The 27,475-nt window shown below is 55.5% G+C and overlaps 2 protein-coding genes across 2 annotated transcripts; one reads left to right on the top strand and one right to left on the bottom strand.

Moving 5' to 3' along the window:
* The first annotated feature begins 300 nt into the window (after nt 1–300).
* Nucleotides 301–2,781, top strand: LOC127328293 (peroxidase-like). The gene is made up of 2 exons (XM_051354903.1): nt 301–318; nt 1,811–2,781. The coding sequence occupies exons 1-2, from the start codon at nt 301–303 to the stop codon at nt 2,564–2,566; spliced, it is 774 nt and encodes a 257-aa protein (XP_051210863.1). The 3' UTR covers nt 2,567–2,781.
* A 2,291-nt stretch (nt 2,782–5,072) lies between these two features.
* LOC127329809 (uncharacterized) lies at nt 5,073–15,728 on the bottom strand. The gene is made up of 4 exons (XM_071825276.1): nt 15,419–15,728; nt 15,197–15,302; nt 15,007–15,113; nt 5,073–5,141 (listed from the first exon to the last, which is right to left on the bottom strand). Exons 1-4 carry the CDS (start codon nt 15,719–15,721, stop codon nt 5,073–5,075), a joined length of 585 nt encoding a protein of 194 aa, XP_071681377.1. The 5' UTR covers nt 15,722–15,728.
* Between the last annotated feature and the right edge of the window lie 11,747 nt (nt 15,729–27,475).

Raw genomic sequence — 27,475 nt, 5'->3', positions numbered from 1 at the left:
GACGAATAATTCCTCCTTTTCATCCTCATCATATGTAAATATATATAGCATTCACATGATATAATCGATGGGCAGAAGTATAGTCCATGCTAAAATACATTTTTTTAAAGAGAAAAGGAAAAAGCCAACAACGGTAGACTAATGAGGCGAAAACAAACCGTAACGGTTGCATCCTCCGTATTTGTCCCACCACGGTCTAATGCTTTTGAACCGTCACGTACTAAGCAACAGTTTCAAGAAAGAATGCGATGACGACATCGTTTTTGCCCAGACTGGTCTTAGGGTTTCCCCCGGTACTCGATGGGGAGTGAAGAAGGGGTACACCGTACACCCAAAGCCCTTCTGGAAAGACCGGCAGCACCCGCATCTATCGAGCCGACGGGGATTTCTCCCGACCCCCAAGAAACCACTACCACGGCCGCTCCGAAGCGGTGCATCCAACTTGCCACCCACCATCATGCGCCACCACGATCTTGCCGCCACCTTTGATGGTCTCCCTGTGGTCACGAGGCCTAGAAGGCGGAATAGGAGAGCACAACAGTAGTTGGAGACGGCAACGATGCAGTCGCACGGGAGGGAACTGCCTCCACCGCCGTCGCGGTAGCCAACCGGACGCGGCAGTATGGGCACATTAGGCCCCGATGGGCCAGGCCGAGCCTAGATTAGGTCCACAAAGCCCCCGTCGCCCCACTATAGCAAGCTAACTGTTAGCGCCGCCGTCCTAGTGAATGTGGCTGCTCCACCTCCACCTCTAGGGCAGCATTATGTCGACGGTAGGAGAGCCACCGGCCCAGCCTAGATCTGGAACAAGCGGGCACCGTCGTCGCCTTAATTCTTCCCTAGCAAGCACCGAGAAACCCCATCGGTGCTTGGGAGCACCACCTTGCAGGAGCTCCTCCGAGAGTGGAAAGTCGAGGAGCCGGCGACGCACGCCAAGTTTCTTGCGGGGGGAGGCGACGCGGATAGCGAGAGGGGCTTTGTGTTTCGTCAAAAGTTGGGTTGATCGTCCGACTCATGTTACCTCTTCTTTCCAATATTTGCATGATCGATCATCAAATACAAGAAGTGCTCCATCCGCTTCATAAAAGGATATATGTCGGGGTTACCTAAATTCGGATGTGTATCTATATGATAATTTGAAGATGCATCTAAATTTAAACAAAGTTTGGGATGTCGTTTTGTAGACAGAGGTAATATTAGTTTAAGGAAGGAAATTGTGCCATACTACTCGTGACATGTGGGGGCGAGCTCACGGTAGAAACAATTTGACTTTCTTCCCATCGAAAGGAGAAGTTGTTATTTTGTTGTTGTTGCTTGAAATTACCTTTCGCCTACGCATCGGTGGAGGTCGTACCCGGAGCAAGTAGGTCCGGCTAGCTTGTTTTTTATTTATTTTTCGAGCCGACTGTGTAAATTTTGTTTTCTTAAAAAAAATCGCGCGTGTGGTAAAGAAAGAAAGTAAAAAAGGAGGCGATGGAACAAAGAAAGGAGCTAATTAATCCATCCATCCATCCATCGGAATGCGCGCGCGGAGCCGTCGGGTCGCTTCGGTTATATTGAGTCATTGATGAGCAGCGAAGGAGCCAAATTCAAGTACGTACTACTAGTACTACTAGTAGTCATGCATGCAGGGAAAAAAAAAATCCTCAACTTAATTTACCGATGAAATTCTTAGCAAGAGGGAAAATAAAAGGATCGATGGTGGAGAGAGAAGAATCGATCTGAATGAGCAAATCAAAGGCAGCCATTTATTCATTCGTTCCGATCGATTTCATACTCCCGGAGCGTTAATTAAATTGGCTGGTGCCAGCCTGGCGCGCGAAATATCCGGGAGCGTGCGTCCGTGCGTGCAGAGGTATGGTGCGACGCGTCTTCTCATCCATGCGCGCGTCGCCCACACCGTACCGTACGTACCTGGGACGCGTACGTGGAACGGTTCTTCCGGGGAGGAGGGACTCTACCACTTGCAAGCAAGACGCGGCGTGACTGCCGGCTGCACTTCCACCACTGCTTTGTTGACTGTCATGGACAGTACGTTCCTCTCGGCAGACGGGACTCGACGAGCGCAACCGGGAATACCGGGGACCTCCCGGGCCCTGGCTCCAGCCTCGCACAGCTCCAGGCCGCGTTCGCCAAGAAGAACCTCAACACCGTGGACATGGTGGCGCTCTCCGGCGCGCACACCATCGGCCGGGCGCAGTGCCAGAACTTCCGCTCGCGGATCTACGGCGGCGACACCAACATCAACGCCGCCTTCGCCACCTCGCTCAAGGCCAACTGCCCGCAGTCCGGCGGCAACGGCAACCTGGCGGCGCTCGACGCCACCACCGCCAACGCCTTCGACAACGCCTACTACACCAACCTGCTCTCCCAGAAGGGGCTCCTCCACTCCGACCAGGTGCTCTTCAACAACGCCACCACCGACAACACCGTCAGGAACTTCGCGTCCAGCGGGGCGGCCTTCAGCAGCGCCTTCGCCACGGCCATGGTCAAGATGGGCAACATCTCGCCGCTCACAGGGACGCAGGGCCAGATCAGGCTCAGCTGCTCCAAGGTGAACTCGTGATCAGCGTACGAGGATTATACGTCACGTGAATGAATAAGGCCACAAAACCGACGGCCAATTCCACTCTACTATTAGCAGTTCAGCACTAGCTAGAACCGTGTATATATATACGTGGTGCAGCTCAAAATTATGCATGCACCTCTACACATGTAACTATCGAATTCTCTCATGCAAAGGCATAAAGAATTATACTACTTTAATATGTACAACTACAACTACCATTATTGTTCTACTAAACGTTGGCACATCTTATCTTGAAGCAGAGTTTTTTTTTTCTTTCGAAAACGAGGTCGAAACCTCTAGCCTCTACATCGAAATGATCCATAACTCAACTCAACATGACATGTATAGTTTCGCGCGTTGACAATTAGACGCAGGTCCCATCATCAGCCCGGATGGAACTAATAACAGAAATCTACACTCCATCAACTCGTGTGCCACACAAAATATTAAATCTAGAAGTAGATCTGAAGTATGAACCCCCTGTTCCTCCTCGTAGCAGGGAGTTCAAAAGCCGCTGGACAAGAAATTAGAGGCCAACACATTGTTTTATTATAACATGGGACAACGGATACATGTGCTTTTAGTAAACTGGGCTTGGCTCTAGTGGTCAGGTTTCTTGTGGTGGAACCATTCAGATTCAAGTCCTAGACTTGGCATGGGTATTTGCATTTACCTGGATTTATTCTATGATTTGATTGTCGTTATGCTTTCAGTGGTAGGTGACGTACCCGTCAACAGCGAGACACCAATGGTGACTTCGTTAACCTCAAAATCTGACGGCTCAGTCCCTCGAAGGTGCTCATAGGGGTGAGTGTACATGCGTGTTTGTAAGTGTTTGTGTTGTACTATGTACTACTAGGAAAAGGCTTATTGTTGGCGCACCAAAAAAGGCAATTGCCGGCGCACTAGAGCCCGCCGGTGGGAACATGCCGGTGGTAATTGCTTATTGCCGGCGAACCAGTAGGTGCGCCGGCGGTAACTCGCGTTATCCCCGACGCACCTGTCTAGTGCGGCGGCGGTAAGTTATACAAGAAAACAAAAAAAATCCTATATCTAGATCTAGCTCATCAACTGTGGTTGTCTTCTCTGCGCCGGTGTAGGAGGTGCAGGAGGATGCCGAAAGATCCCGAGGTTGCCACGCCGGTGTAGGAGGATTAGCCGGAGGTGGTGGAGGAGCCCGGAGGTGGTGGAGGAGGCCAGAGGTGGTGGAGGAGGCCGAAGGACGTCGAGGAGGCCGGAGATGGTGGAGGAGGCCGGAAGACGTCATGGCCATCGGTGCAGGAGGAGGCCATGCAGATGAGTTTGTCGCGGGAGTAGCTCGCCGCAGCAGCCGGAGAAGGTTGTGGGTGTAGAAGAGGAGGAGGAGGAGGAGGATGAGGAGGAAAAGAGGAAAGTGAGGACCACGGGCTGGTTTGGAGTATATATAGCATAGGTTACCGCCGACGCACCAAATATGGTGGTGCGCCAACAATAAATTTTTTCTTTTTTTATCCAAATCTAAAACCTGAAAAAGTCATGTTTCTGTTTTGAATTTGCCGAATCCAACTTTTGTGTTCGTTGAATTCGGATAGAAAATTTCGCGTAGATACATTTTGATATAAAAAAAAGTTTTTCAGTCATATGCAACCAGAAATCCCATTTTTCCGAAAGATGATGCCGTTCTCCATGATATATCAAAATTCATGTTTTTGAATTTTCACTAAAACTAGATGACATAATACATGGGAATTTCAAAGAATTTATTTTTTGAATTTTCTATCATTTTCTTTCATTTTTTCAAAAACTGAAAAAGCAGTCCACGGGAGGGGGGTGTGGGGAGGAAAAGTCACAGCAAATACCACCGACGCACCGACATGGTGGTGTGCCAGTGGTAAGGGGGCTCCTATTTTCAGCTTTGCCCGGACCTGGTTGACACTTATCCCCGTCGCATTAAATTTTTTCTGCGCCGGCGGTATTGGGTCATCACCAGCGCGGCGGAAATATGGTGCGCTAGTACTATTTAGCACCGGCATGCACAGTTTTTGGTGCGCCGGCAATAATGTTTGCGGCTATGTGCCTTTTCCTAATAGTGGTGTTCTAAAGAAAAAAAAATACATCTGCTTTTAGAGTTTGCTTCGATAAATTTTCATGTGCTGATGGAAATAGACATGAACATGTACAAACCTGTTTTTGTTTTTGCAACTTAACAGGGAAATTTTGTCCCAAATTTTACTTTTGCGAGTGGTCTGATTTTATCAAAAATTGAGTACGTAGTTCCTGTAAAATAAGCTGAGACATAAAATAACATTATAAATGCTGATGAAACTATCAATATGTATGAATATGTATATAACTTTACATTTGCATATCTCAGTGTTTTAGGTTGTATGCAGCTTTTCGATGCAGAGGCTGATAGAATTTTTAACGGGCACGACCAAGTTCTTTTTTTTTTCCTTTGAGGGGGCGCCAAGTAAGTGGAATTAGATTTTTTGTACGACGGATCAAAAATAGTCTTCAGGTCAGCTCACATATCAGCCCAAAGGGCCGTCATCTCATGTCCCATGCGGCCATTCGGACAGTGGATCGGCTTGCACTAGCAAGTGAAACCAAAGTTGTCACCGTACACAGTTTTAAAGAAAACGCTAAAAAGTTAAAGAAACTGTCAACGTCGCTTTGTCTTGCCAACGATTTATCTTACCGAAGACGACTGAAATGCAAAATGACTGCGAAGCGGTCAAAACGAGATTGAATATTCGTGGACGGCTGCAGATGATCAAATCCTTGCAGATTTTCTCTGAAAAAAAGTGATGCCACGTTGCTTTCTTTCATTATCTCACTGAAGTCAAAATGGATGTATTTGCATTGTTTGTTCGGTTTTCTAGTGGCGGTGTATTTTTTGATAACGGAAATATTAATATCAAGAAGATAAAATAATATCAAGGTATTAGCTGGCTGAGGCATCATGTGTGCACACAACTAAAAGGAAAGGAAAACAAAAAAGCCCGCCAATGAGATTGGTAACCCGTAGCAGTACTAAACATCCACCACCATGACAACTCTCCGATTACAAAAGTGGTTCTACAATGGCAACATCTTTAGGAATAGTCAGTGGCGGAGCCAGAGCAAAACTAATCAGGGTGCACAACTTTTGGCTAACCTAAAATTATAGCAAATTTAAGACACATGGGTGCACATGTGAGTATGGAGAGGGGTGCACGCACTAATTTTTAGATTAATTGCAGGCTTAAATTTTTTTCTACCCGGGTGCATGTGCACCCTGGTAGCTTCAAGTAGCTCCACCGCTGGGAACAGTATACAAGTGTTGTTGTTCCTCGATGCATTGGGTTGAGTACTAGGATGATATAGTCATTCTGTTGATCTTTGATAACACACAAGCAAGACGAGTGACCGGACCGTGTGACAACGTGAGGCAACCTTTGATCCCACCAAAGTGTCGGGGGGAAGACCCCGGATAGGGCAATGGACGCGGAGCAGCCGGCTGGCCGCTGGCCGGCTCGCGGCAAAGGCCGGCTGAGGAGCAGCCGGCTGGCGCCGTGGCCGGCTGGTCCGGAAGCCGGCTGGCTCTAGGTCCTAGTCGGTCTGGCTACGGCCACCAATGCTGTAGCTGGGCCGGCTTCTACAAGCCATATCCGACTGGGGTTCGTACCTCAGACCGACTCGAGGCTGGCGAGTCTTGCACTGGAAGGAACCGGGTTGGTGGTCCGGGTTCCTAAAAGTCCACGCTGACTCCATCTTCCGTAAAGCGCGGGGCACTGTGGAGCAATAGTGCCACACGCCGGACAGGCCGTCAGAGCTTACGACAACCCGTACTGGCTACAGTAGCTGACGGCGACAGGGACACCTCCTCTCCATACCGCTGACCGCATGCGACCGGATGGGACAGGCCACGATGCCTCAACGGCTCCTGACGTCACCGCCTCGGGAAGGAGCGGAAGCCGGAGCCGGCCAAGCCGGCCAGTAAACTATAGGGTCTTATATGCAAAGTGCCGGCGCCTATATAAGCCGCACTACCCCCTCTCGTGCAGGGGATCGATCATTTATTGCTTCCTCCCACCTACAGAGCTGCCCTGTGAGAGAGACCATCGTCTCCCTTAGCCTCTCAGGAGCAGCCGGACACAGCTCTAGGAGCACCGTTGTATTGTGTGATCATCATATACACTCATAGCAGGAGTAGAGGTTTTACCTCCATCGGAGGGCCTCGAACCTGGGTACGTCGCCGTGTCGCTCGTGCCCATACCCGCATCCGGATACCGCCGTGAGATCCCTCAGGAACCACTTCGATTAGCCACCCTATGGCATATGCCGTGACGATACCACGACATTTGGCGCCCACCGTGGGGCCTTCAGCATCCTCGGCCGGTGTCTTCATCCGGACGGGCCTCACCATCACCACCGGCGAGCGAGTCGTTTCAGGCTTGATCTGGAGATTCGGCTCCCTCGACTGCGTCAGCGACAACGCTGGCTGCTTCGCTGACCGGCCCTTCCCAGCCGGCGGCAGCGTCATCTCCTTCGGCGGCCACGACGTCTACGTCGTCACCGTCGCGCCGCCGCGCTACCCGCGGCAGGTGCTGCGCTGCGCTAGCCCTCCTCCGCGAGCCGGCAGCAGCGCTCCCGCCAGCCCCGCCGTCGTGCAAGTCATGATGGCTGGCGAGGAGCCCCCCGTCAAGAACCCGCACACCCGTGGCCCCGGCCTGGAGCGCAACATCGACCCCAACGCCTCCGGCTCAGGCGCCAGGCCGCCACCGCCACCGTCCCGGCTGGACGAAGTCCGGGCAAAGCTGAGCACGCCGCTCACGCCTGGCGGAGACCCCACCACTATCGAGGCGGATTTGGAGGCGCACCGCCAGCTCCTCCTCAAGCAAACCGAAGAAGCCGCTGCGCTAAGCGCCGGATGGAGATCACCCGGCGCGAGTACAACCGCGCCCACGGCCTCACTCCCGGGCGGCGACGAGCCAAGCCGAGCCGGTCACGTCCGCCGCAGGGCCGCGACCTTGGCGCCGAGATCGCCCGCGACGGCGCTCCTTCGCCGGCTCCATCCGCAGAGCTGCCCGTCTACAACACCCCCGACAAGAACATGCGCGCGGCAGAAGCCGCCGCAGAAGAGCTGAACCGCCTTGAAGGCGAAGAGTTACGCCGCCAGACCAAGCGGGTGGTGAGCTGCTCAACGCAGCCAACAGCAGATCGCCGACCCCGGGTATGTCAATGCCCCCGCAGCTTCTCACGCTCGTGGCGCCGCAGTAACGACAGGAAGGCGCCGGGGACACGGCCGAGTCCGCCTCCCCGGCACCAAGCCGGCGCCATGATTCCCGGGCCACGCATGCAAGTTCGGGCCGGTCGAGCCACCAGCCGGCGGCGGCCGCAGCCGGCCTCCACCAAGCCGATACCAGGAGCAAGACTCCGAGCCCCGCCGCCGGCACCGGCCGGCTCCGTAAGCAGCCGGCACACGCCAGCCGGCACGTTCCGGCCGGGCCCCCGCATCGAGCCCACCGACGCCAGAGACCGCCTCGACCGGCTGGTCGAATCCCGCATCGCGGAAGAGGAGGCGCCGGCTTGCCCCAAGTGCTTCGGGCCCCGCATCGCCAACGAGCCCGTGCTCGACGGCTTCCAGCTCCCCCGCGACACGCCCAAGTACGACGGCACCGCCAAGCCGGAGGACTGGCTGCTGGACTACTCCACCGCAGTCGGCATCTCGCGGGGCAACAAGCGGTGGGCGGTACGCTACTCCCCACGATGCTAGTCGGCTCCGCCCGCACACAGCTCAACAACCTGCCGGCCGGCAGCATTAACGGCTGGCTGGATTTCGAAGAGGCCTTCGTCGGCAACTTCACCGGCACCTACCGCCGGCCGGGTCGCCTCAGCAGCTGGAGATGTGTAAGCGAGGCCCGGACGAGACGGATCGCGCGTACCGACGCGCTGGTGCGAGATGCGCAACTCCTGCGAGGGCGTGCACGAGATCCAGGCCATCAGCTTCTTCATGGGAGGCTGCCGGCCAAACACCATGCTATGGCACAAGCTGCGCCGCAGTGACCCCAAGTCGATGGCCGCCTTGATGGCCATCGCGGACATATACGCGCTGGCTGAAGAAGCCGGCAAGGCGCCGGCTGACCCAGACCGGCTCCCTCCAAGCGGGACCATCACAAGTCGGCTGAGCACAAGCCGGCAGACGGCGCCTCTCATGGCAGCCGGCGGGATAACTACCGCGGCAAGCGTCACAGCGACCAGCCGGACCGCCGGTGCGGCTCCGCCCACGTAGCCGCCGTGGCGGACAACGCGGCGGCGGCAGCCGCCGCCAGCAAGACCGGCAGTGGAAGCCGAAGTACACCTTTGAGCAGATACTCGACTCGCCGTGCAAGTACCACAGCGGCAAGAACCCTTCCAACCACACCACCCGCGATCGCCACTTCATGAAGCGGGCGACAAGCGGTGAACCCCTCCCGCCTCCCCCCGCCCCCACCACCGGTGGCGGGCCGGGTGGCCAAGCCGGCGCAGAGAACGCCAACCTCGAGCACCACGAGGCTAACCAAGTGCACCATGGCGGCCGATATCTGGCCGAAGACGCCACCTACATCATCTTCACCTCCGAGCCCGAGGACAGACGAGCCAAGAGCGCCGTTCCCTTGAGGTCAACGCGGTCATACCGCCGGTCCCCCAATACCTAAACCGGTCGAGCAGGCCATCACCTTTGATCGCCGCGATACACCGGCTGTCTGCCGAAGCCGGGCAGCTACGCCATGGTCCTCGACCCCACCATCGGCACAACCCGGCGCAGCGTGCGTTTTCGCGCGTCCTCATCGACGGCGGCAGCATCAACATCCTCTACCGCGACACCGCCCGCAAGCTGGGCATCCGGGAGGCAGAGTTGCGCCCACCCCCACCGTTTTCCATGGCATCGTGCCGGGCCATTGCTGCCAGCCGATCGGCCGGATCACGCCGAGGTGATGTTCGGGAAGCCGGACCACTTCCGCACGAGAGAGAATCGAGTTCGAGGTGGTGGACCTCGTGAGTCCCTACCACGCGCTCCTGGGCAGGCCGGCCCGACCAAGTTCATGGCGGTGCCCCACTATGGGTACCTGAAGATGAAGCTGCCTGGCCCCAAGGGGTCATCACCGTAGCCGGCGACTATCGCCGCTCCATGGACTGCGCCACCCAGAGCTCCAAGATGGCCCGGACGCTGGTCATCGCCACTGAGAAGCAGCTCATCCACGACGCCGTCGCCCTCGCCAAAGCCGCGCAGACAGACATGCCGGCTGCGGGCAACCCGGCTGGGACGACTCACTTCCAGCCGGCCGACAACACCAAGAAGATCCTGCTGGACCCGGTGCAGCCGGACAAGTTCGTCACCATCGGTGCCGGCTTGAGCAAGAAATAGGAAAGCGAGCTCACCAGCTTCCTCCGTGAGAATCGGGACATCTTCGCATGGACTCCAAGAGACATGCCGGGTGTGCCGAGGGAGTTGGCTGAGCACCACCTCCACGTCCGGCCTGAAGCCAAGCCGGTGAAGCAGCCTCTCAGGCGCTTCGCCGAAGAACGAAGGAAGGCCATCGGTGAAGAAATCGCCCGGCTCCTAGCTGCCGGCTTCATCATGGAAGTGCTGCACCCGGACTGGTTGGCGAACCCGGTCCTGGTCTTGAAGAAGAACGGCTCCTGGCGCATGTGTATCGACTACACCAGCCTGAACAAGGCGTGCCCGAAGGACCCTTTCCCCCTGCCGCGCATAGATCAAGTTATAGACTCGACTGCCGGCTGTGAACTGTTGTCTTTCCTAGATGCCTATTCAGGCTACCACCAGATTCCTTTGAATCCGGATGATCAAATAAAGACTTCGTTTATTACCCCGTATGGGGCTTACTGCTACACGACTATGCCGTTCGGCTTGAAAAATGCAGGCGCCACCTACCAAAGGTGCATGCAAAAATGCTTGCAGGATCAAATCGGCAGAAACGTTCACGCATATGTGGATGATGTCGTTGTAAAGACCAAGGAGACGACTACCCTCCTTGATGACCTGAGAGAAACCTTCACCAATCTGAGAAGATTCCGGATGAAGCTCAACCCGGCCAAGTGCACATTCGGCGTGCCGTCTGGCCAGCTCCTTGGCTACCTCGTCTCTCAGCGAGGGATCGAAGCCAACCCGGACAAGATCAGTGCCCTCGAGAAGATGGAACTGCCGCAGTGCCTCAAGGACGTCCAGAAGTTTGCGGGCTGCCTGGCTTCCTTGAGCCGCTTCGTCAGCCGGCTGGGGGAGAAGGCACTGCCCCTGTATCAACTAATGAAGAAGGCGGACAAATTCGTCTGGTCACCGCAGGCGGACGAGGCCTTCCGTGACTTGAAGCGCGTGCTCTCAACCGCACCAATCCTTGCAACGCCAGCTTCAATGGAGCCGATGCTGTTGTACATCGCAGCCACCAACCGAGTGGTTAGCGTTGTCCTGGTGGTGGAGCGCAAAGAAGCCGGCAGGGAGCAGCTGGTCCAACGCCCAGTCTACTACCTTAGCGAAGTGCTCTCCCAGTCGAAGCAAAACTACCCCCACTACCAGAAGGTCACCTACGGCGTGTACATGGCGGCCAAGAAGCTCAAACATTACTTCCAAGAGCACCCCATCAAGGTGGTTGCCACAGCGCCCTTGGCGGAAATCATAGGCAGCAAGGATGCCAACGGCCGGGTTGCCAAGTGTGCCCTGGAGCTAGCCGCCCACACCATCCTCTACGAGCCACGCACAGCCATCAAGTCGCAGATCCTCGCGGACTTCTTCGTCGACTGGGCTGAGATGCAGTACCTGCCGCCTGTGCCGGATTCCACACACTGGAAGATGCACTTCGACGGCTCGAAGATGCGCAACGGCGTGGGAGCCGGCATCGTCATCACCTCTCCCAAGGGAGACCGGCTGGACTACGTCCTGCAGATCCACTTCGCCGCATCCAACAATGTGGCGGAGTATGAAGCGCTCATTCATGGGCTGAAGCTGGCCAAGGAGATTGGCGTGCGTCGCATACTTTGCTTCGGCGACTCCGACTTGGTCATACAGCAAGCATCTGGCGACAGGGACGCGAAGGACGCCAACATGGCCTCATACCGCTTCCATGTCCAGCAGTTATCCGGCTTCTTCGACGGCTGCGAATTCCACCACGTGCCACGGGCAAACAACGAGGCGGCTGACGCCTTGTCCAAGATTGGCTCAACCCGGCAAGCCATTCCGCCGGGTGTCGCCTTGGCGGTCCTCAAGAAGCCGTCCATTATACCGTCACCGGACTCGGATTCAATATTCGTGCCGGCTGACCCGGGGGCTGCTCAGCCGAACCCGGGGGCTTCATCGCCCAAGTCGGGGGCTAACAAGCCGAACCCGCCGGCTACCACGCCGAACCCGGGGACTTCTCAGTCCAACCCGGGGGCTTCATCGCCAAACTCGGGGGCTAGCAAGCCGAACCCGCCGGCTAGCAAGCCGAGCTCGGCGACCATACAGTTGAATCCGGAAGCTCCCACGCAGGAGGCCCTGTTGGTCAGCGTATTCGAGATAAGATGCGTACCTTCATGGGCACAAGAATTCCTCTCCTACCTCACCGACGGTGTGCTGCCTGATGATAGAGTCCAGGCCAGGCAGATTGAGAGAAGGGCCAAGGCCTATACCATCATCAACCACCAGCTGTACAAACGCAGCGTAAGTGGGGTGTTCCAGCGGTGCGTCGAGCCGGCTGAAGGGATTGAACTCCTACGGGAAATCCATCAAGGAGAGTGCGGACATCACGCCTCATCCAGAGCCATAGTGGCCAAAGCCTTCCGCACGGTTTTTACTGGCCGACTGCGCTCAGAGACGCAGAAGAGTTGGTGAAGAAGTGCAACGGCTGTCAGCGCTTCGCAAAGCAGAGGCACCAGCCGGCTTCCGCCTTGAAAACCATCCCCATCACATGGCCATTTGCCGTATGGGGCTTGGATATGGTAGGCCCATTCAGAACGGCGCGAGGCGGCATGACACATCTCTTGGTGATGATTGACAAATTCACCAAGTGGATCGAAGCCAAGCCAATCAAGAAACTGGACGGGTCCACAGCCGTCACATTCCTCAAGGAAATCATTGTAAGATTCGGCTACCCCCACACCATCATCACTGACAATGGCAGCAACTTCTCCCAAGGCATCTTCTCTCGCTATTGCGGGGAAATGGGGATCCGGATGGCCCTATCTTCTGTGGCGCACCCAGAGTCCAACGGACAAGTGGAAAAGGCTAACGGCTTAGTCCTAGCCGGCATCCGGCCCCGGCTGGTGGAGCCGCTCGAGCGAACAGCCGGCTGCTGGATTGAAGAGTTGCCCAATGTCTTTGTGGAGCCTGCGCACAACGACAAACCGCTCAGTCGGCTTCACACCATTCTTCCTCGTATACGGGGCCGAAGCCGTCCTGCCGACTGATATCGAGCACGACGCGCCAAGGATCAAGCTCTACACAGAAGCCGAAGCCAAAGAAGCTCGCGAAGATGGAGTTGACCTGGTCGAAGAGGCCCGGCTGCTGGCTACTTCTAGATCTACTATCTACCAGCAAAGCCTCCGACGCTATCACAGCCGGAAGGTCCAGCCCTTAGCATTCCGAGAAGGAGACCTAGTGCTCCGGCTGATCCAGCGGACAGCCGGACAGCATAAGCTGTCATCCCCATGGGAGGGTCCCTTCATCGTGAGCAAGGCAGTAGGCAATGATTCCTACTATCTCATAGATGCCCAAGAGGCTAGAGAAAACAAGCCGGACAAGGCTGACGAGGAGACTAAACGTCCCTGGAATGTCAGGTTACTCCGCCCATTTTACACATGAGAGCAGGAATGTATGTATCCCTTGTATCCCTTGTGTAAGCTATGAAAAAGCATGCGCCAAGAGCGCCGTTTCCGACAAGTTTTTCGCACACTTTACCTTGTTTCGCCAATTGGCTTGAACCCTCTCACGCGGTCGGCTCAGTAACGTGATCCGGTTTCCGACAGCCGGCTTCCGATCCAGCTACAGACCGCAACCCGGCTGTCCGGCTGGCGGGAGTAAGGCCTAGGGAGCCGGCACGCGAAAAACGACTAAGGGAAAGAGTAAGAGCGAGTTGACTTGCAACTTTTCATATAAGTGCCGGATTGCCGAATTCAGCTCGTTCGACCGAAATACTGTCGGCCTCACCCAGCGGCCCGCTCTTGATCCGGCGACGGATCGCAAGTCGGACGTATGACCGGCAAGAGCACAGCCAAAGAGTGGGGCAGATGGGAAAAAGCGAACGAGCCGAAAGAAAGCAACTCGGCACACAAATGAATAACCAACACATTAAAGTGTGACATAATTAAAGGGCGATAATATTCATACATCTGCACCCGGCATCCCGGGGATTTAATAAATTGTCTTGGCAAAAGAACAACTGAAAAGCAGGTAATCTAAGCCGGAGGGGCATCAGCGGAGCCGGCTGCCGGGTCGTCCTCGGGCGCGTCTTCCGCCTCCTCATCTTCCATGTAATCTTCATCGGATGGAGGAGGATTCGGGTCCGCGACAAAGGCGCCCTTGTCGACGAAGTCGGCGATGGCGCTGGCTCGGGCAAGACGGGCGGCCTTGAGATCGGCTGGGAGCTTGTCCTCCACGCCGGCTCGCCGGAACTGGAGCTGCCCCAGGTCCACCTCGTTGTACCAGGAGAGGACGAAGGACAGCGCCATGTCGGCACCAGCGCGCGTGGCCGACTCCTTCCAGTCGAGGAAGCGGTCCGGCGCCCGCTCCATCGAGGAGATGAGGCCGGAGATATCTTGCGGCACCGCCTCTTCAGGCCACAGCATCGGCACCAGCTCTTCAGCCGCCTTCCGAAGCTCCCAGCCGAGTTTGGTGATGGGCTCGATGCGGGCAGCCATGGACGCCATGTGGTCCTCCATGGAGAAGTACTCTGAGCTGCCCTCGCCAGTCTCCCGCCTCCTGGAGTCGCGCGCGACGCCAACGGCTGCTAAGGCCGCGTCCTGCGTCTCCGGGAAGGCCGCTGCAAGAAGGAGCAAGTCAGAAACCATCAAAGCCGAAATAAGCTGAAAAATGCAATTTTTCGAAGTCCTAAGCCAAAAGGAAAAAGCCTGGCGGCAGCCGGCAAGAACCGACTGCCACCAGCCCGAAGATGGCGATAGCGAAGAAAGAAGTTTCTGCTGCCGACTGCCAACGAAAGCCGGCAGCCGACAGCCGAAAGCCGGCAAAGGGGAAAGGAACATAGGGATGCACTCACCCGCCAAGCCGCGATCAAGCGCACTAAACTCGTCGGTCCAGCGCTTGGCGGTAGCGTCAGTTCCGTGGACTTAGCGGTGACCTCCTCCTGCAGCACAAGATGCTGCTTCTCCACCTCCGTCAGCCGCCGGCTCAGATCATCCACCTTCTCCTTCTCCGCCGTCCTGAGGGAGTTGAGCTCGGCGAGATGGTTCTGCTCCAGCAGGCGCAGCCGCGTCAACTCCTGCTCAGCCAGCTTGAGCTTGCCGGCGGCGGATCGGCCCGCCTCCTCGCTCTCGGCGCACTGGGCGCGAGTGGCTCGGAGATCCGACTCCAGCTGCGGGACCTTGGCGGCTTCAACTGCGAGGCGGCCAGAAAGAAATGTCAGCCAACCAAAACTAAAAAGAAAATAAGACATCGAGTCGAAAGAAGCAAGAGCTTACCCTTGGCGGCTTCCAGCTCGCGGGCCAAGTCGGCCCGGTCCAGCTTGGCCTTGTGGTAATGGGTGACGGCGCGATTATACAGAGTGGTGCGCCGGTCCATCACAGCCTAAGGAAAAGAGAAAGTCAGTCGCACAGGCGAAACCCGTGCCGGCTTCAAGCAGCCGGCCCATGCCTCGGAGGGCTACCAGGATAATAATCAGATAAAAAACGGACGAAGCTTACCTTGCCGGCTTCCTCCACCTTGGCAACATTAGCCGCGGCCTCGGCTGCCCTGGCCTTGAGGTTGGCCTGCAGGCTGGAGAAGAACATCTCCACCGACGCCTGGCCGGGGTTCCCCTCCCGGCTGGTCACCTCGTAGGAGTCGGCGCGGAGCCACGCCTGCTCCATGGTGGCAGCCGAGCCGAGGCTGGAGTCGGAGGCGGACGGCACCTGAAGAAGAAGTGCGCCCTTGGCCACATGCAGGCCCTGCGGCGACGCCGATGGGGTCTCCGTCCTCACCAGCGCACGCGAGTCGGCGCCCTCCATGCGCGCCGGCTCGTCCCTCGCCCGATTCTGCTGGCCGGCTCCTCTGTCGTCGGCTGCGGCGGTGGCGTCGCTCCGGCGCAGCGGATGGCCCAGCCCGGCGCAGCCATCTCCGGCGCACGGGGCGCCCTCCGGCTCTCATCCAGCTCCACCACGCTGGGCCGGGTGCCGGCTCCGGCCGCAGCGGCGCAGCCCTGCCAGCTCCGGTTCCAGGAGCAGCCCCACGGGCTCCGGCTCCGGTTGAAGGCGGCATGCCCCGCCCGGCCCCAGCGGCTGGGTCCAGAAGACGTGTCCGGCGCGGGAACATATCGTCCAGCGTCGGCTGCCGCGGCGGGTCGGCCCGCGTGCCGCGATCAGGCGCTGAGGCCAGCGGCACGGCAAAGGAAGGTGCCCCTGCGGGAGGCGGAGTACCCGCAGGCGGCGGCGGCGTAGGTGCGCGCGAGGAAGGCTGCGGCGTCTGCTCCCTCCTCTGGCGCGGAAGCGGCGACACAACGCGTGGAGCTTGCCGGGAGCCGCCGCCCTGGGCAAACTTGATAGGGGCCCTAGCCGGATAAACAGAGAAAAGATAAGCATAAAAGTAAGGAAAGAAAAGGAATCAAACAAGAAAAAGAAGGAGAAGTCACCCGGCCTGCTCCGGAACCTTCTTCGGCTGCAGCCGGCGCTGCTTCTTCGCCTTCGCCTCCCAGGCGGCGGTGGAGCCGGCTCGCTTTGTGCCCTTGGGCGCCGAAGTCGCCGTGGTGCTGGGTGGCCTCGTGCGAAGGGGCACGGCGGGGATTGGCCCCGTGGCGGACGTCGCCGGCTCCTCCTCCTCCTGCTGCTCTGGTGAAGGGGGCGGATTGTGCTCCCCCTGGCCGCCTAGATCAGGCGCCTGCAGCAGGTCATCGTCGCCGGCCTGGTCGCCAGCTTGGTCAGCCGGATCGACGTGATCCGGCGTCCACCTCCTCGTCGCCAGGTCGCCGTCCTCGGCGTTCTGGCGCTCAAAGAGCTAGAAAGACAGAAAAAGCATGAGCAAATAACAAGCCGGAAGTCGGCAGAAGAAAAAGGAAGTCGGCCTCGCAGCCGCAAGCCGGAAATTGGCAAAGACACGAGGCTTACCCGCTCCGGCGGATGGTCCCTGTCGTGGGGTGCCAGCCCGTAGTTCCAGTCTTCCGACAGGTTCGCCTTGGTGATGTTATTCACCCGGCTGGCCACCTGGGCCTTGGTGAGCACCGCCTTGGACGTCCGGTTCGGATCGAACCGGCCGGACATGTGCCCGATTTTGTGGGTCCGCATCTGGAGCGGCAGCACCCGACGCTCGGCGATGGTGCAGAGGAGGTCTTCGGCTGTCAGCCCATTGTGAACGGCTGTCGCCAGGAGGTCCCAGAGCAGGTTCACCTCAGCGTCCGGATCCGTCGAGCGGGCGTTATAGCTCCAGTTGATCCGGCCGACTGGAGGGGCCGGGTTGAACTCCGGCAAGTTGATCCGGTCGACGAGCTGCCCCTCGTTGCGCACATAGAAGAACGACATTTGCCAGTTCTTCACCGAGTCAACGGTGGGGATTTTGGGGAAAGGCGTACCGGGCCGAGTGTAGATCGAGGCGGCGCCGCAGGCTCGCAGGTGGCCGTCGGTGGTTTGTGCCTTCAAGTAGAAGAGCCGGCTCCAAAAGTCGATGTCGGGCCACAAGCCGGCGTAAGCCTCCATGAACGCTACGAAGCAGCTCAGGAGGACGCACGCGTTGGCCGGCAGGTGGTGCGGCTGCAGGCCAAAGTTGTCGAGGAACTGCCGGAAGAATGTCGAAGCCGGCAGGCCCAGCCCGCGATCGAGGTGCGCGCCGAAGACGACGCGCTCGCCAGGCTCTGGCGCGGGCTCCGTCTCCTCGCCGGGCACCCGCGTGACCACCGCTGCGGGATCCGCCGGAGGCGCACCCGATCGTTCGATGTCGTCCTCCCGCATATACGAGCCCCTCCACGATCCGCTGGGAGACGCCATTGTCGAGGTTGAGGAAGAAGATGACCAAGAGAGGCGAAACGGCGAGGAAGAGCCTTGCGACCGCGGCGGCGACAACGGCGGCTGAGGACGCTCCGTCGAAACGCGGCCCCGTGGCGCCGGATTGATGGAGTGGCGGCGGCGGCCCGGCGGAAGATCGTCGGGGCAGCGGCTCGCCGGAGTTCGCCAGGAGGTTGCTGGAGGAGAAGCGTGGGCGTGCGACGGAGAAAGTTTGAGCGAGAGAGCAAAGAACGCGAGGAAGAAGAAGGGCGCCTCGGTACCGCTACCGGGGGCATTTATAGCCGCCTGGCGCGCCCGTTACGCGGCCACGTGGCGATCGTGGGCCACGATCAGGATTTACTGCGCCGTAACTCCTCCCACGACCACGACGGTTACCGAAAACGGCCACACCACGTCGCCCACTACCGCACCGGATCCGGAGGAACATTGATGTGACCAGACGAACCGACCGCCAGGCCAGGCGTCAGACCAGTCAAGTCGGGCGCAGGGCCCGAGGCGGCGGAGACTCCGGCGCGCCGCAAGCCGGAGTCGGACAACAAGTTCCACTCAAACCAAAATTCATCAGCGAGGCGGAGACGCCATCAGATCTTGCGAGAAAGCAAAAACTGTACAAGTATAAAAAGCGGCCGGCTAGAAGCAGCCGGCAGGAACGAGCCGGATGAGGGCGCAGCCGGCTGAATGGAAATTCTCAGTCGGCCCCTCCAAGTGCCGTCAAATATATTCGAGAAGCCAGGAAAACCTGCCTAGGTCCTTCTAAACGCAGGACCTTGCCAGCTTCGGGGGCTAATGTCGGGGGGAAGACCCCGGATAGGGCAATGGACGCGGAGCAGCCGGCTGGCCGCTGGCCGGCTCGCGGCAAAGGCCGGCTGAGGAGCAGCCGGCTGGCGCCGTGGCCGGCTGGTCCGGAAGCCGGCTGGCTCTAGGTCCTAGTCGGCCTGGCTACGGCCACCAATGCTGTAGCTGGGCCGGCTTCTACAAGCCATATCCGACTGGGGTTCGTACCTCAGACCGACTCGAGGCTGGCGAGTCTTGCACTGGAAGGAACCGGGTTGGTGGTCCGGGTTCCTAAAAGTCCACGCTGACTCCATCTTCCGTAAAGCGCGGGGCACTGTGGAGCAATAGTGCCACGCGCCGGACAGGCCGTCAGAGCTTACGACAACCCGTACTGGCTACAGTAGCTGACGGCGACAGGGACACCTCCTCTCCATACCGCTGACCGCAGGCGACCGGATGGGACAGGCCACGATGCCTCAACGGCTCCTGACGTCACCGCCTCGGGAAGGAGCGGAAGCCGGAGCCGGCCAAGCCGGCCAGTAAACTATAGGGTCTTATATGCAAAGTGCCGGCGCCTATATAAGCCGCACTACCCCCTCTCGTGCAGGGGATCGATCATTTATTGCTTCCTCCCACCTACAGAGCTGCCCTGTGAGAGAGACCATCGTCTCCCTTAGCCTCTCAGGAGCAGCCGGACACAGCTCTAGGAGCACCGTTGTATTGTGTGATCATCATATACACTCATAGCAGGAGTAGAGGTTTTACCTCCATCGGAGGGCCTCGAACCTGGGTACGTCGCCGTGTCGCTCGTGCCCATACCCGCATCCGGATACCGCCGTGAGATCCCTCAGGAACCACTTCGATTAGCCACCCTATGGCATATGCCGTGACGATACCACGACACAAAGGAAGTGTGAGGAGATCTCTGATCTCTCTATTTTCTTGCCCTTCAAACATTGTAGTGATAATGGTCCACAAAGACATCGTTCGAGTTGGGAACGTGTATCCTCGAGAGTTGCAACAAGTGTAACGAGTACTGTCACAACTTAAGTTGGATGCCAGCATAACTCTGGTGTGAGAGGCATTTTTGGAGTGCACATTCACGATAATACATTCACATCATGAAACATGAGAGGGATCCAAATTATCGTTTTGTTGGAATGCTCCTTTCATTAGAACGCGGCCCCATCGTCGTCCACGATGATAAGAGGGGCGCCTAGATCCACATCCCATTTGGACTCCTAGGTAGTTGATGATGTCCTTAAAGAAAACATTGATAAATAAATTGGTAGATGTAAGAAAACATTGATAGATAAAACCTGAATGTTGAGCAACAAGGTGTTCAACAAGGTAATGGGGCAGGAGGAGCAAATGCTCAATCTGGACCGATAGTGCATGCTGCTCGAAGCTCTGGACAGGCTATGACTCCTCGCCAAGTGGCACCTTTGGTTGGTAGTCCATCACAAGCTACGGCTGCCAAAAGTACAAAATCCGTTGATGGTATTATCTGTTTTAGATGTGATACAAAAGGTCACATTGCAATAGATTGCAAGGTGGTTCTTTGCATATACTGTGACTATGCTAAGCATCAAGATAAGGACTGCCACCTTTTGACAATGCCAAAGCCTACTGCTGTGTTGTATGGCTTATGTAGAGAGAGCTTGAATTCTATGATGTGCCTCATAATAAGGACATGAAAAAAAAAGAATGATGATGGAAAGGTTGGGAGGGTACACATTACTGGCGGCTCGATGAGTATTCAACAATTAATTATGGAGTTCGAATGGTTAGTTCTGGGTGATCATCAGTGGGCTGGTCATGATGTTTTCCGTGTGGTTTTTCAAACAAAAGCAGATTTGGTGAGGATGAGAAGGCTCAACCAGTGTACGTACAAGGTACAACCATTACTATGCATTTTGAGGATTGGACATCTAGGAAGTTAGACAAATGGAAAATCTATGATATCTGGATAAGAGTTTTCGGATGCCTGGATACTTTAGGCAGAGATTTCTTAGGCTTACTTGATGTTGGGTCTCTAGTAGGGAAAACAAAAGAGGTAGATATGAAATTCACTTGGGAGCATGGGATCGCTCGTATGCGCATTGGCTGTACCAATCCACATCTTATTCCAAGATATTTGGACCACTTCTATGATGGTGAAGGTTTTGGTATTGAGTTCATGTGGAGGCTCTCGATGGGTCAGTGGTGCCCGCTGGTTTTGCTGATCAAGACGAGAATGATGCCGGTGATAGTATAGATAATGAGGAAGATGCTAATGGAGATGATGATTCTCTTAGTAAGAACAAGGGAGAAGATGAAGAGAAAGCAAATCATAACAATGTAGATGAACAACTAAAAGACAATAGTTATTCTAAAGAAATGGTGGAGATGCTGGAGCACATACAGTTTGGGTCTGGTCTGGACCACCACTGTGGGTCTCCAATTTGTGCAAGCTTGTCTCCTTCTCTTAGAGGCTCTAAGTTAGCTCCCTCCAAGAGATGGTATGAGATCGTTGAGGAGGAGGAGGAGCCTGAGATGGTGCGGTCGGCGCCTCAGCGTGACAACAGTTCGTTGGGCAAGAGGATGTCAAACCGAGAGAATGGGCATATTCCTAGATCAACTACCGCTAGAAATTTCGCTGCCATGGCAGGCTACCGCAGTGGAGTCTCTGGCAGTTTCGATGCCACGGCAGGATATCGCAGCAAAAGTTCTGGAAGTTTCGCTGCCAAGCCCGGAGGCGTCTCTTTCTCATGTTTAAACTTCATTTAAGATCACTGTGGATCACCGATGGCTTCACAGGTCTCGCAGAAGGTTGAAAGTGCCAAGCAAGTGGATGGGTCTGTTACACCGGTGCGAGCGTCTCCATCACATTCGGAGACCCTAATTTCTTTGAATAATTGGTTCGACTCATACTCCACAAGGGAGCATGCATAATCGGGTTGTTTCTGTACCGTCGTCCCATGTTGTTAATACTGACAAAGAGTCTGAGTCCACAAGGGGCACTGGGGTTTTTCTTGGCGGAAGATATTCGAGGGAAGAAGTGACCTCTTTTGGAGGAATTCTGGAGTCGGCGGTGCTTGGTGTGCGTATAAGTGAGCGTATCAAGGCCCAATCAAATGCCGACGCAACCCAGCTGGAGCGTGCTCAACAACATGTGCAGGCTCGTGATGATATCTTATACTCAAGTAATAAAATAACATCTCATTTTACTATTGTTGCCATTCCTAATGATGTTGTACTTGCCCGAGCATCTAAGTTAGGCATTTATCAAGTAATAAAATACCTTGCAAATTCTTCTTGTCTCTTATCATCCTTGGGTTTTTTCTTGTCAAACCTAGCTTGCAACCTAAGAAGTTCTTGTCGTATTTCCGCCGGAGTTTGACCATGCATACATGCGTGCCTACAAAAAAGCCTACCTACCTCGACGAGGAGGGTCACATTCGTGACGAGATCCTCGATATTTTCTATGTTATTGGCACTCATAACTGAAGAAGCGGAGGAGAGAAGAGGAGTAGCCATAAATCTAGTAAAACTATGATTTCCAGGAGGAGCCATCTTGGAGCGACTACGATTGTCTTGAACAAATGAGTGCCCGAGGAGGGATTTTATAGCACGCGACTCAGAGAAAAGGCGGGAAATCTTAGCGGGAATTCCTGGTGGGAAATATTGGCGGGAAAAATATAGCAGGAACTTTAGGCGGGAAAAATTAGACACGAACTTTTTCCGGGAAATCAACATTTATTTATTAATACATCTGACGAAATAAAATGCAAATATAACTAAAATTAAAGTAGGGCTAATCACTACAACAAAATTTAAGATACAATGAGAAAGTAAAACTGAAATTAACATACATAGCTACTACGCAACAGATCACTTATTTGCGTGTTCTTCTGGTACCTGCGCCTCAGCATCTGTTTCTCTTAATTTCTTCCTTTCCTCTTCACGGGCCTCCATGGGCACCTCTTCCTCTGCATACCTACGTGCAGCCTCATCATCCATCCTCTTCGGATTTACCTCACGATTTCGAGCTTGCTCCGCCCATAATTTTTGTATCTCTCTCCCTGTGTGTGCTTTATAATTAGCAGCATCCTTTTCCCTACACTCCTCCTCATGGAACCTTGCCCATGCACGCCGATGTTTTTCCTCCACATCACGGCGTGCCCAATCCGACTGCTCCTGGTCTATCAAGTGAAATCACTTGCAAAGGGGCGGACGAGACTACAAAACAAATAATACAGTCAATAGAAAAAAATTAATGACATACAAATATGATTTTTAATCATGCTATTGGAACATATCGTAGGCCTCGAGGACGATGAACTTGTTTGTCTGGGTGGGATCATGATCGTAGTTCGCGCAGATGAAATATTTCATGTTGAACTTATCAGAAAAATCCACCACCTCCTTCACCTTCGCAAGGCGGCCGCACCAACACCTCTCTGATATCACCCCCGTTGGCAAGCTTGCATTCTTCCCCTTCATCAGCCTAAAATCTTGCCGAGCAAAGCACACTCATACTCACTCGAATATTTTGCGCACGAAAGAGAGACGTGGTGTTGGGGGGATGACCCCCGGTATGCCAAAGGCATGCCAAACCGGATGGTTTGAGCCATCAAGATACCGGTTTAATATTTATACCGGAGCACGAAGATAAGAGTTTGGCTAAGTAAAGCTAAGTCGGTATCCCCAAGAGGGGTATACCGGAACCGGATAAAGAAGATACCGGGCTACCGGAAAGAAGAGCATGTCGGCAAGACTGGTCAAAGATTCTCTTCAGAACTAGAAGACAAGGATGAGCTAAGCAAAGTGGCTTTAATCGAAGCCCTGGCGCCAAAGAGAGGGATGACACTGAAAGAAGCCGGAGGACGTCAGCGTTCCTGATTAAAGAAGACCCCGGCATCACCCATGATTAAAGTTACTTTGTAAAGTAGTTTGTCCAGTCAAAGATGCCATTAGGGTTTCTTGTTCTGTAAGACACCCTCTCCCCTATATAAGGAGAGGGGGCACTGTCCTTCACGGGCACGCCCAGATGATCAGTCTCTAGGTGAACCTGGTATCCAGAAACCTATAACCATGTTGAGATCAATGAAGACAGCGATCTAGAGCAGAGTTCTTCCTCTTGTGTTTCTTCTTTGCATACCTGCCTTTGGTTGTGTTCTTGAGGAAAGCATCCGGAAGTTCATCCCATCTAGTCGCAAACCCTCCCCCGAATCCTCTAGCGCCCATTCGGCCCAACTTAAGCCATCCCATGGCATCTGCTCGTTCGCCACGACGACAGTTGGCGCCCACCGTGGGGCATGAAGTGGCGCTTGCTGGAGTTCACATTCGGGCGGGCATCCTTGACGTCGCCGGACAGCGTACGGTGTCCGCGCTGGTGCAGTGCATCTACGCCATGGACTTCATCAACGACAACGCGGGCTGCTTCGCCAACGGCGGCATCTTCCCCAAGAACGGTCGCATCATCGAGTTCGGCAGCCACCGCATCTACTTCGGCACTGTCCCCGTGCGCCAGTGCCCCTCACCGGTGCTGGTGGCGCCGGATCCGCCAAGGTGGCTACATGCTGGCCACGCTCCTGGCAGCGTGGAGGTGATGATGGCAGGCGCGGTCGACGCCGGCAAAGAAGCTGTGGAAGAAGGTGCTGGGCGTGCGGTTTCAACCCGTGCGGCCAAGCCACCGCTGGAGCGCGGCGTAGGCGCTGCGGGAGCATCATCTGCACCACCGGAAACACCGCTCCAAGCGGCGATAAACGTCCTCGCCACCCCCATCGCGCAGAACATCGACCCGGCAGCGGCTCAGGCGGAGCTGGAGGCGCAGCGCCAGAAGATACTCGAGAGCGGCAAGGACGTCGTCAGGGCGCAGCGCGAGCTGAACCTAACCGTACGTGAGTATAACGCTGCCCATGGCTTTGCTTCTGTTAGCGCTCATGCTGCTAGGATACCGGAGAACCGGCTTAAGGCTCGCAATCTAGATCAGGATCTGCGTAAAGAAATTCTTACCGGTAAAAGTACCTCTGCATCTGTGAGCATTGTAGAGAAACCTAAGTACAGTAGCCCGGATAAAACTATAAAAGCTGCTAAAGCTGCTGTACAGCTGTGTGAGTCGCTTTCCGGGGACGCTCTGGCAAAACAACAAGAGCGTGTCCGGGAGCTTCTTGAGACTATCGAGCAGCAGAACGCTGAGCAGCTTGACAAGCTGAACAAGGCTGTGGCTTCAAAATCCGCGCGTTCAACAAGGAATGCCGGTAGCAAGTCCCATGGGCAGGCCTCGTCCCCCCATCCGGACAGAAGAAGAGAAAAAGAAATGAATGCGCAACAGATGACTGTGTATGATCCGGTTCTTGCCGGAAAACAACAAGCCGGGCAACACGATGCCGGTAGAAAAAGCCAAGGGGCAAACAGAGGCTACACCAAAGAAGGCAATGCCGGATACAATCATGCCGGTAGACAAGAAACCGGGCAAAATTATCGAGCTGCAAGGGCGGCGTATGATGAGGAGGAAATGGATCCTCCAAGGTATCGGCAGGAAAGGGCCGCGGTACCGGAATGTTATGATGAGGCTGATTCCACAAGACCGGCAGCATACCGGAACCCGTTGGGAGAACGCTTGGGAGAAAGATACCTGCCAGAACGGGATGCGAGACACCGTCTAGATAGAGTATACTTGTCAGAAATGATTGAGGCAGAAGGTCCTCCGGGCCCAAAGTGTTTTGGTCCAAGGATCATGAAAGAGGGGCCACCGGTTCGCAACTTCCAGTTGCCCCGTGACACAAAAACATACGATGGCACCACGAAGCCGGAAGACTGGCTCGCGGATTACGTAACCGCGGTATACGTCGCAGGCGGCGGAGGAAGCGTAGCAGGAGGAGGAAACCGGCGTTGGGCCGTGAGAATCATACCATCATTCTTGGTGGGACCGGCAAGAATCTGGCTGAACAACTTGTCGGCAGGAAGCATAAACGGATGGTTGGACTTTGAGGAAGCTTTTGTGAGCAACTTCAGCAGCACGTACCGGAGGCCAAATAGGCCGCAGCAGCTCGCTCTGTGCATACAGCGCCAGAATGAAACAGACCGGGACTACCTGGCCCGGTGGAACACCACAAGGAACTCCTGTGAAGGGGTGATAGAGGCGCAAGCCATTGCTTGGTTTAGCAGTGGGTGCAGAAGAGGTTCACCGTTGTGGCAAAAGCTGCAGCGAAACATGCCGACAACGTTGGCGGAGATGATACGTGTGGCGGATAGCTATGCGTTGGGAAACCCAACGCAGCCGGCGGTGCAACTTGAGCCGGAACAGTCAAACCCGCCCCAGCAGCGCCAAGAGCAGCACTGGGATAACCGGAGCAACAAAAGAAGGGAAGATTTCCCGCATCGAAGGTACGGTCCGCAGCAAGTTGCTGCTGTGCAAGAGAACTCTGAGGCCAGCGGCAGTCAGAGGCAAAGAACCGGATCGCAGCCATGGGCGGGTCCAAAGAAACAGTGGGTCGAAAAGAAACCCTGGGGCCAGAAAAAGAACTGGCAAGAACCCGCGAAGTACACCATGGAAGCTGCCATGGACCAACCTTGCCGCTGGCACACACCGAATCCGGCACACCCGTCAAACCATCTGACGAAGGATTGTACCTGGACCAAGTACTTGATGCAAAAGGGAGCGGTAAAAGATGCGCCACCTCCACAGGACATGCCGCGGCAGCAACAGCTACCACCACCACCACCGCTTACCGGGGCAAACGCCTTACCGGTACAGCCAAACCGGCAGCAGTACCAGCAAGTTAACCAGGTGGGAGAAGGCAATGGCCAACCACCTCCACCGGCACCTTTGGGCCGGAATGTTTACCATGACCCAGATATGTGCTGCGTTGTGTTCGTAACTGAGCCAACCGACAGACAGAGCCTGCATCGCCGTTCTATGGAAGTGAACGCGGTGATGTCGGCAGTGCCAAAATACATGCTGTGGTCTGATCAAGAGATCTCGTGGTCGTTCAAGGATCACCCCAAGATCATGCCTAACCCGGGTGGCTATGCTCTTGTCTTGGACCCAATCATGCAAGGGCCAAATGCTCGAGTCAAATTCAGCAAGGTGTTGATAGACAATGGGAGCAGCATAAACATCATGTACCGGCACACCATGAACATGCTGGGCATAACAGAAAACATGCTTCAGCCAACTCGTACAACTTTCCATGGAATCATTCCGGGCCTGTCCTGTGCACCGGTTGGAAAAGTCCGGGTGGATGTGTCGTTTGGAGGACGTGACAATTGCCGGGTTGAGAACCTTGAGTTTGAGGTGGTGGACTTAGAGAGCCCTTACCATGCATTGCTGGGGATACCGGCGTTGGCTGCTTTCATGGCCTCAACTCACACGGCGTATCTCAAGATGAAGATGCCGGCACCTCGTGGACCCTTAACTGTGGTGGCAAACTACAAAGTCTCACTGGAAACAGCTTCCGCCGGATCAAACCTGGCAGAATCGCTGGTGATCGCAGAGGAAAAGAGGAGAATGCAAACTGCGGTTGCGCTGGCTCAGTCCTCACAGCTGAGCTTAGCGGCAATGAGTGCAAACTTGGGCACACCGGCACTCAAGCCGACAAAAGAAACAAAGGATATTGTGCTGGACCCGGCTTACCCTGAGCACACCGTCTGTATCGGTGCCGGCATGAATGAGGCATAGGAAAGCGCGCTCGTCAGCTTCCTCCGTGAGAATCGGAATATCTTTGCCTGGTCTACTGATGACTTGGTAGGTGTTCCGAGGGAGCTGGCTGAGCACTCATTAAATGTCCGGAAAGATGCGAAGCCGGTAAGGCAGCCGCTGCGCCGGTTTGCTGAAGACAGGAGAAAGATCATTGGAGAAGAAGTGACAAAGTTACTCGTTGCCGGTTTCATCGTGGAAGTACTGCACACTGAGTGGCTAGCCAATCCGGTGTTGGTCGAGAAGAAGAAAGAAGAGAACATGGAAGCAAAAGCTCCAAAGGTGTGGCGCATGTGCATCGACTACACCAA

The sequence above is a fragment of the Lolium perenne genome, chromosome 2, assembly GCF_019359855.2.
Source record: "Lolium perenne isolate Kyuss_39 chromosome 2, Kyuss_2.0, whole genome shotgun sequence".
Classification (NCBI taxonomy): domain Eukaryota; kingdom Viridiplantae; phylum Streptophyta; class Magnoliopsida; order Poales; family Poaceae; genus Lolium; species Lolium perenne.
This window is presented reverse-complemented; position numbering and strand designations above follow the sequence as displayed.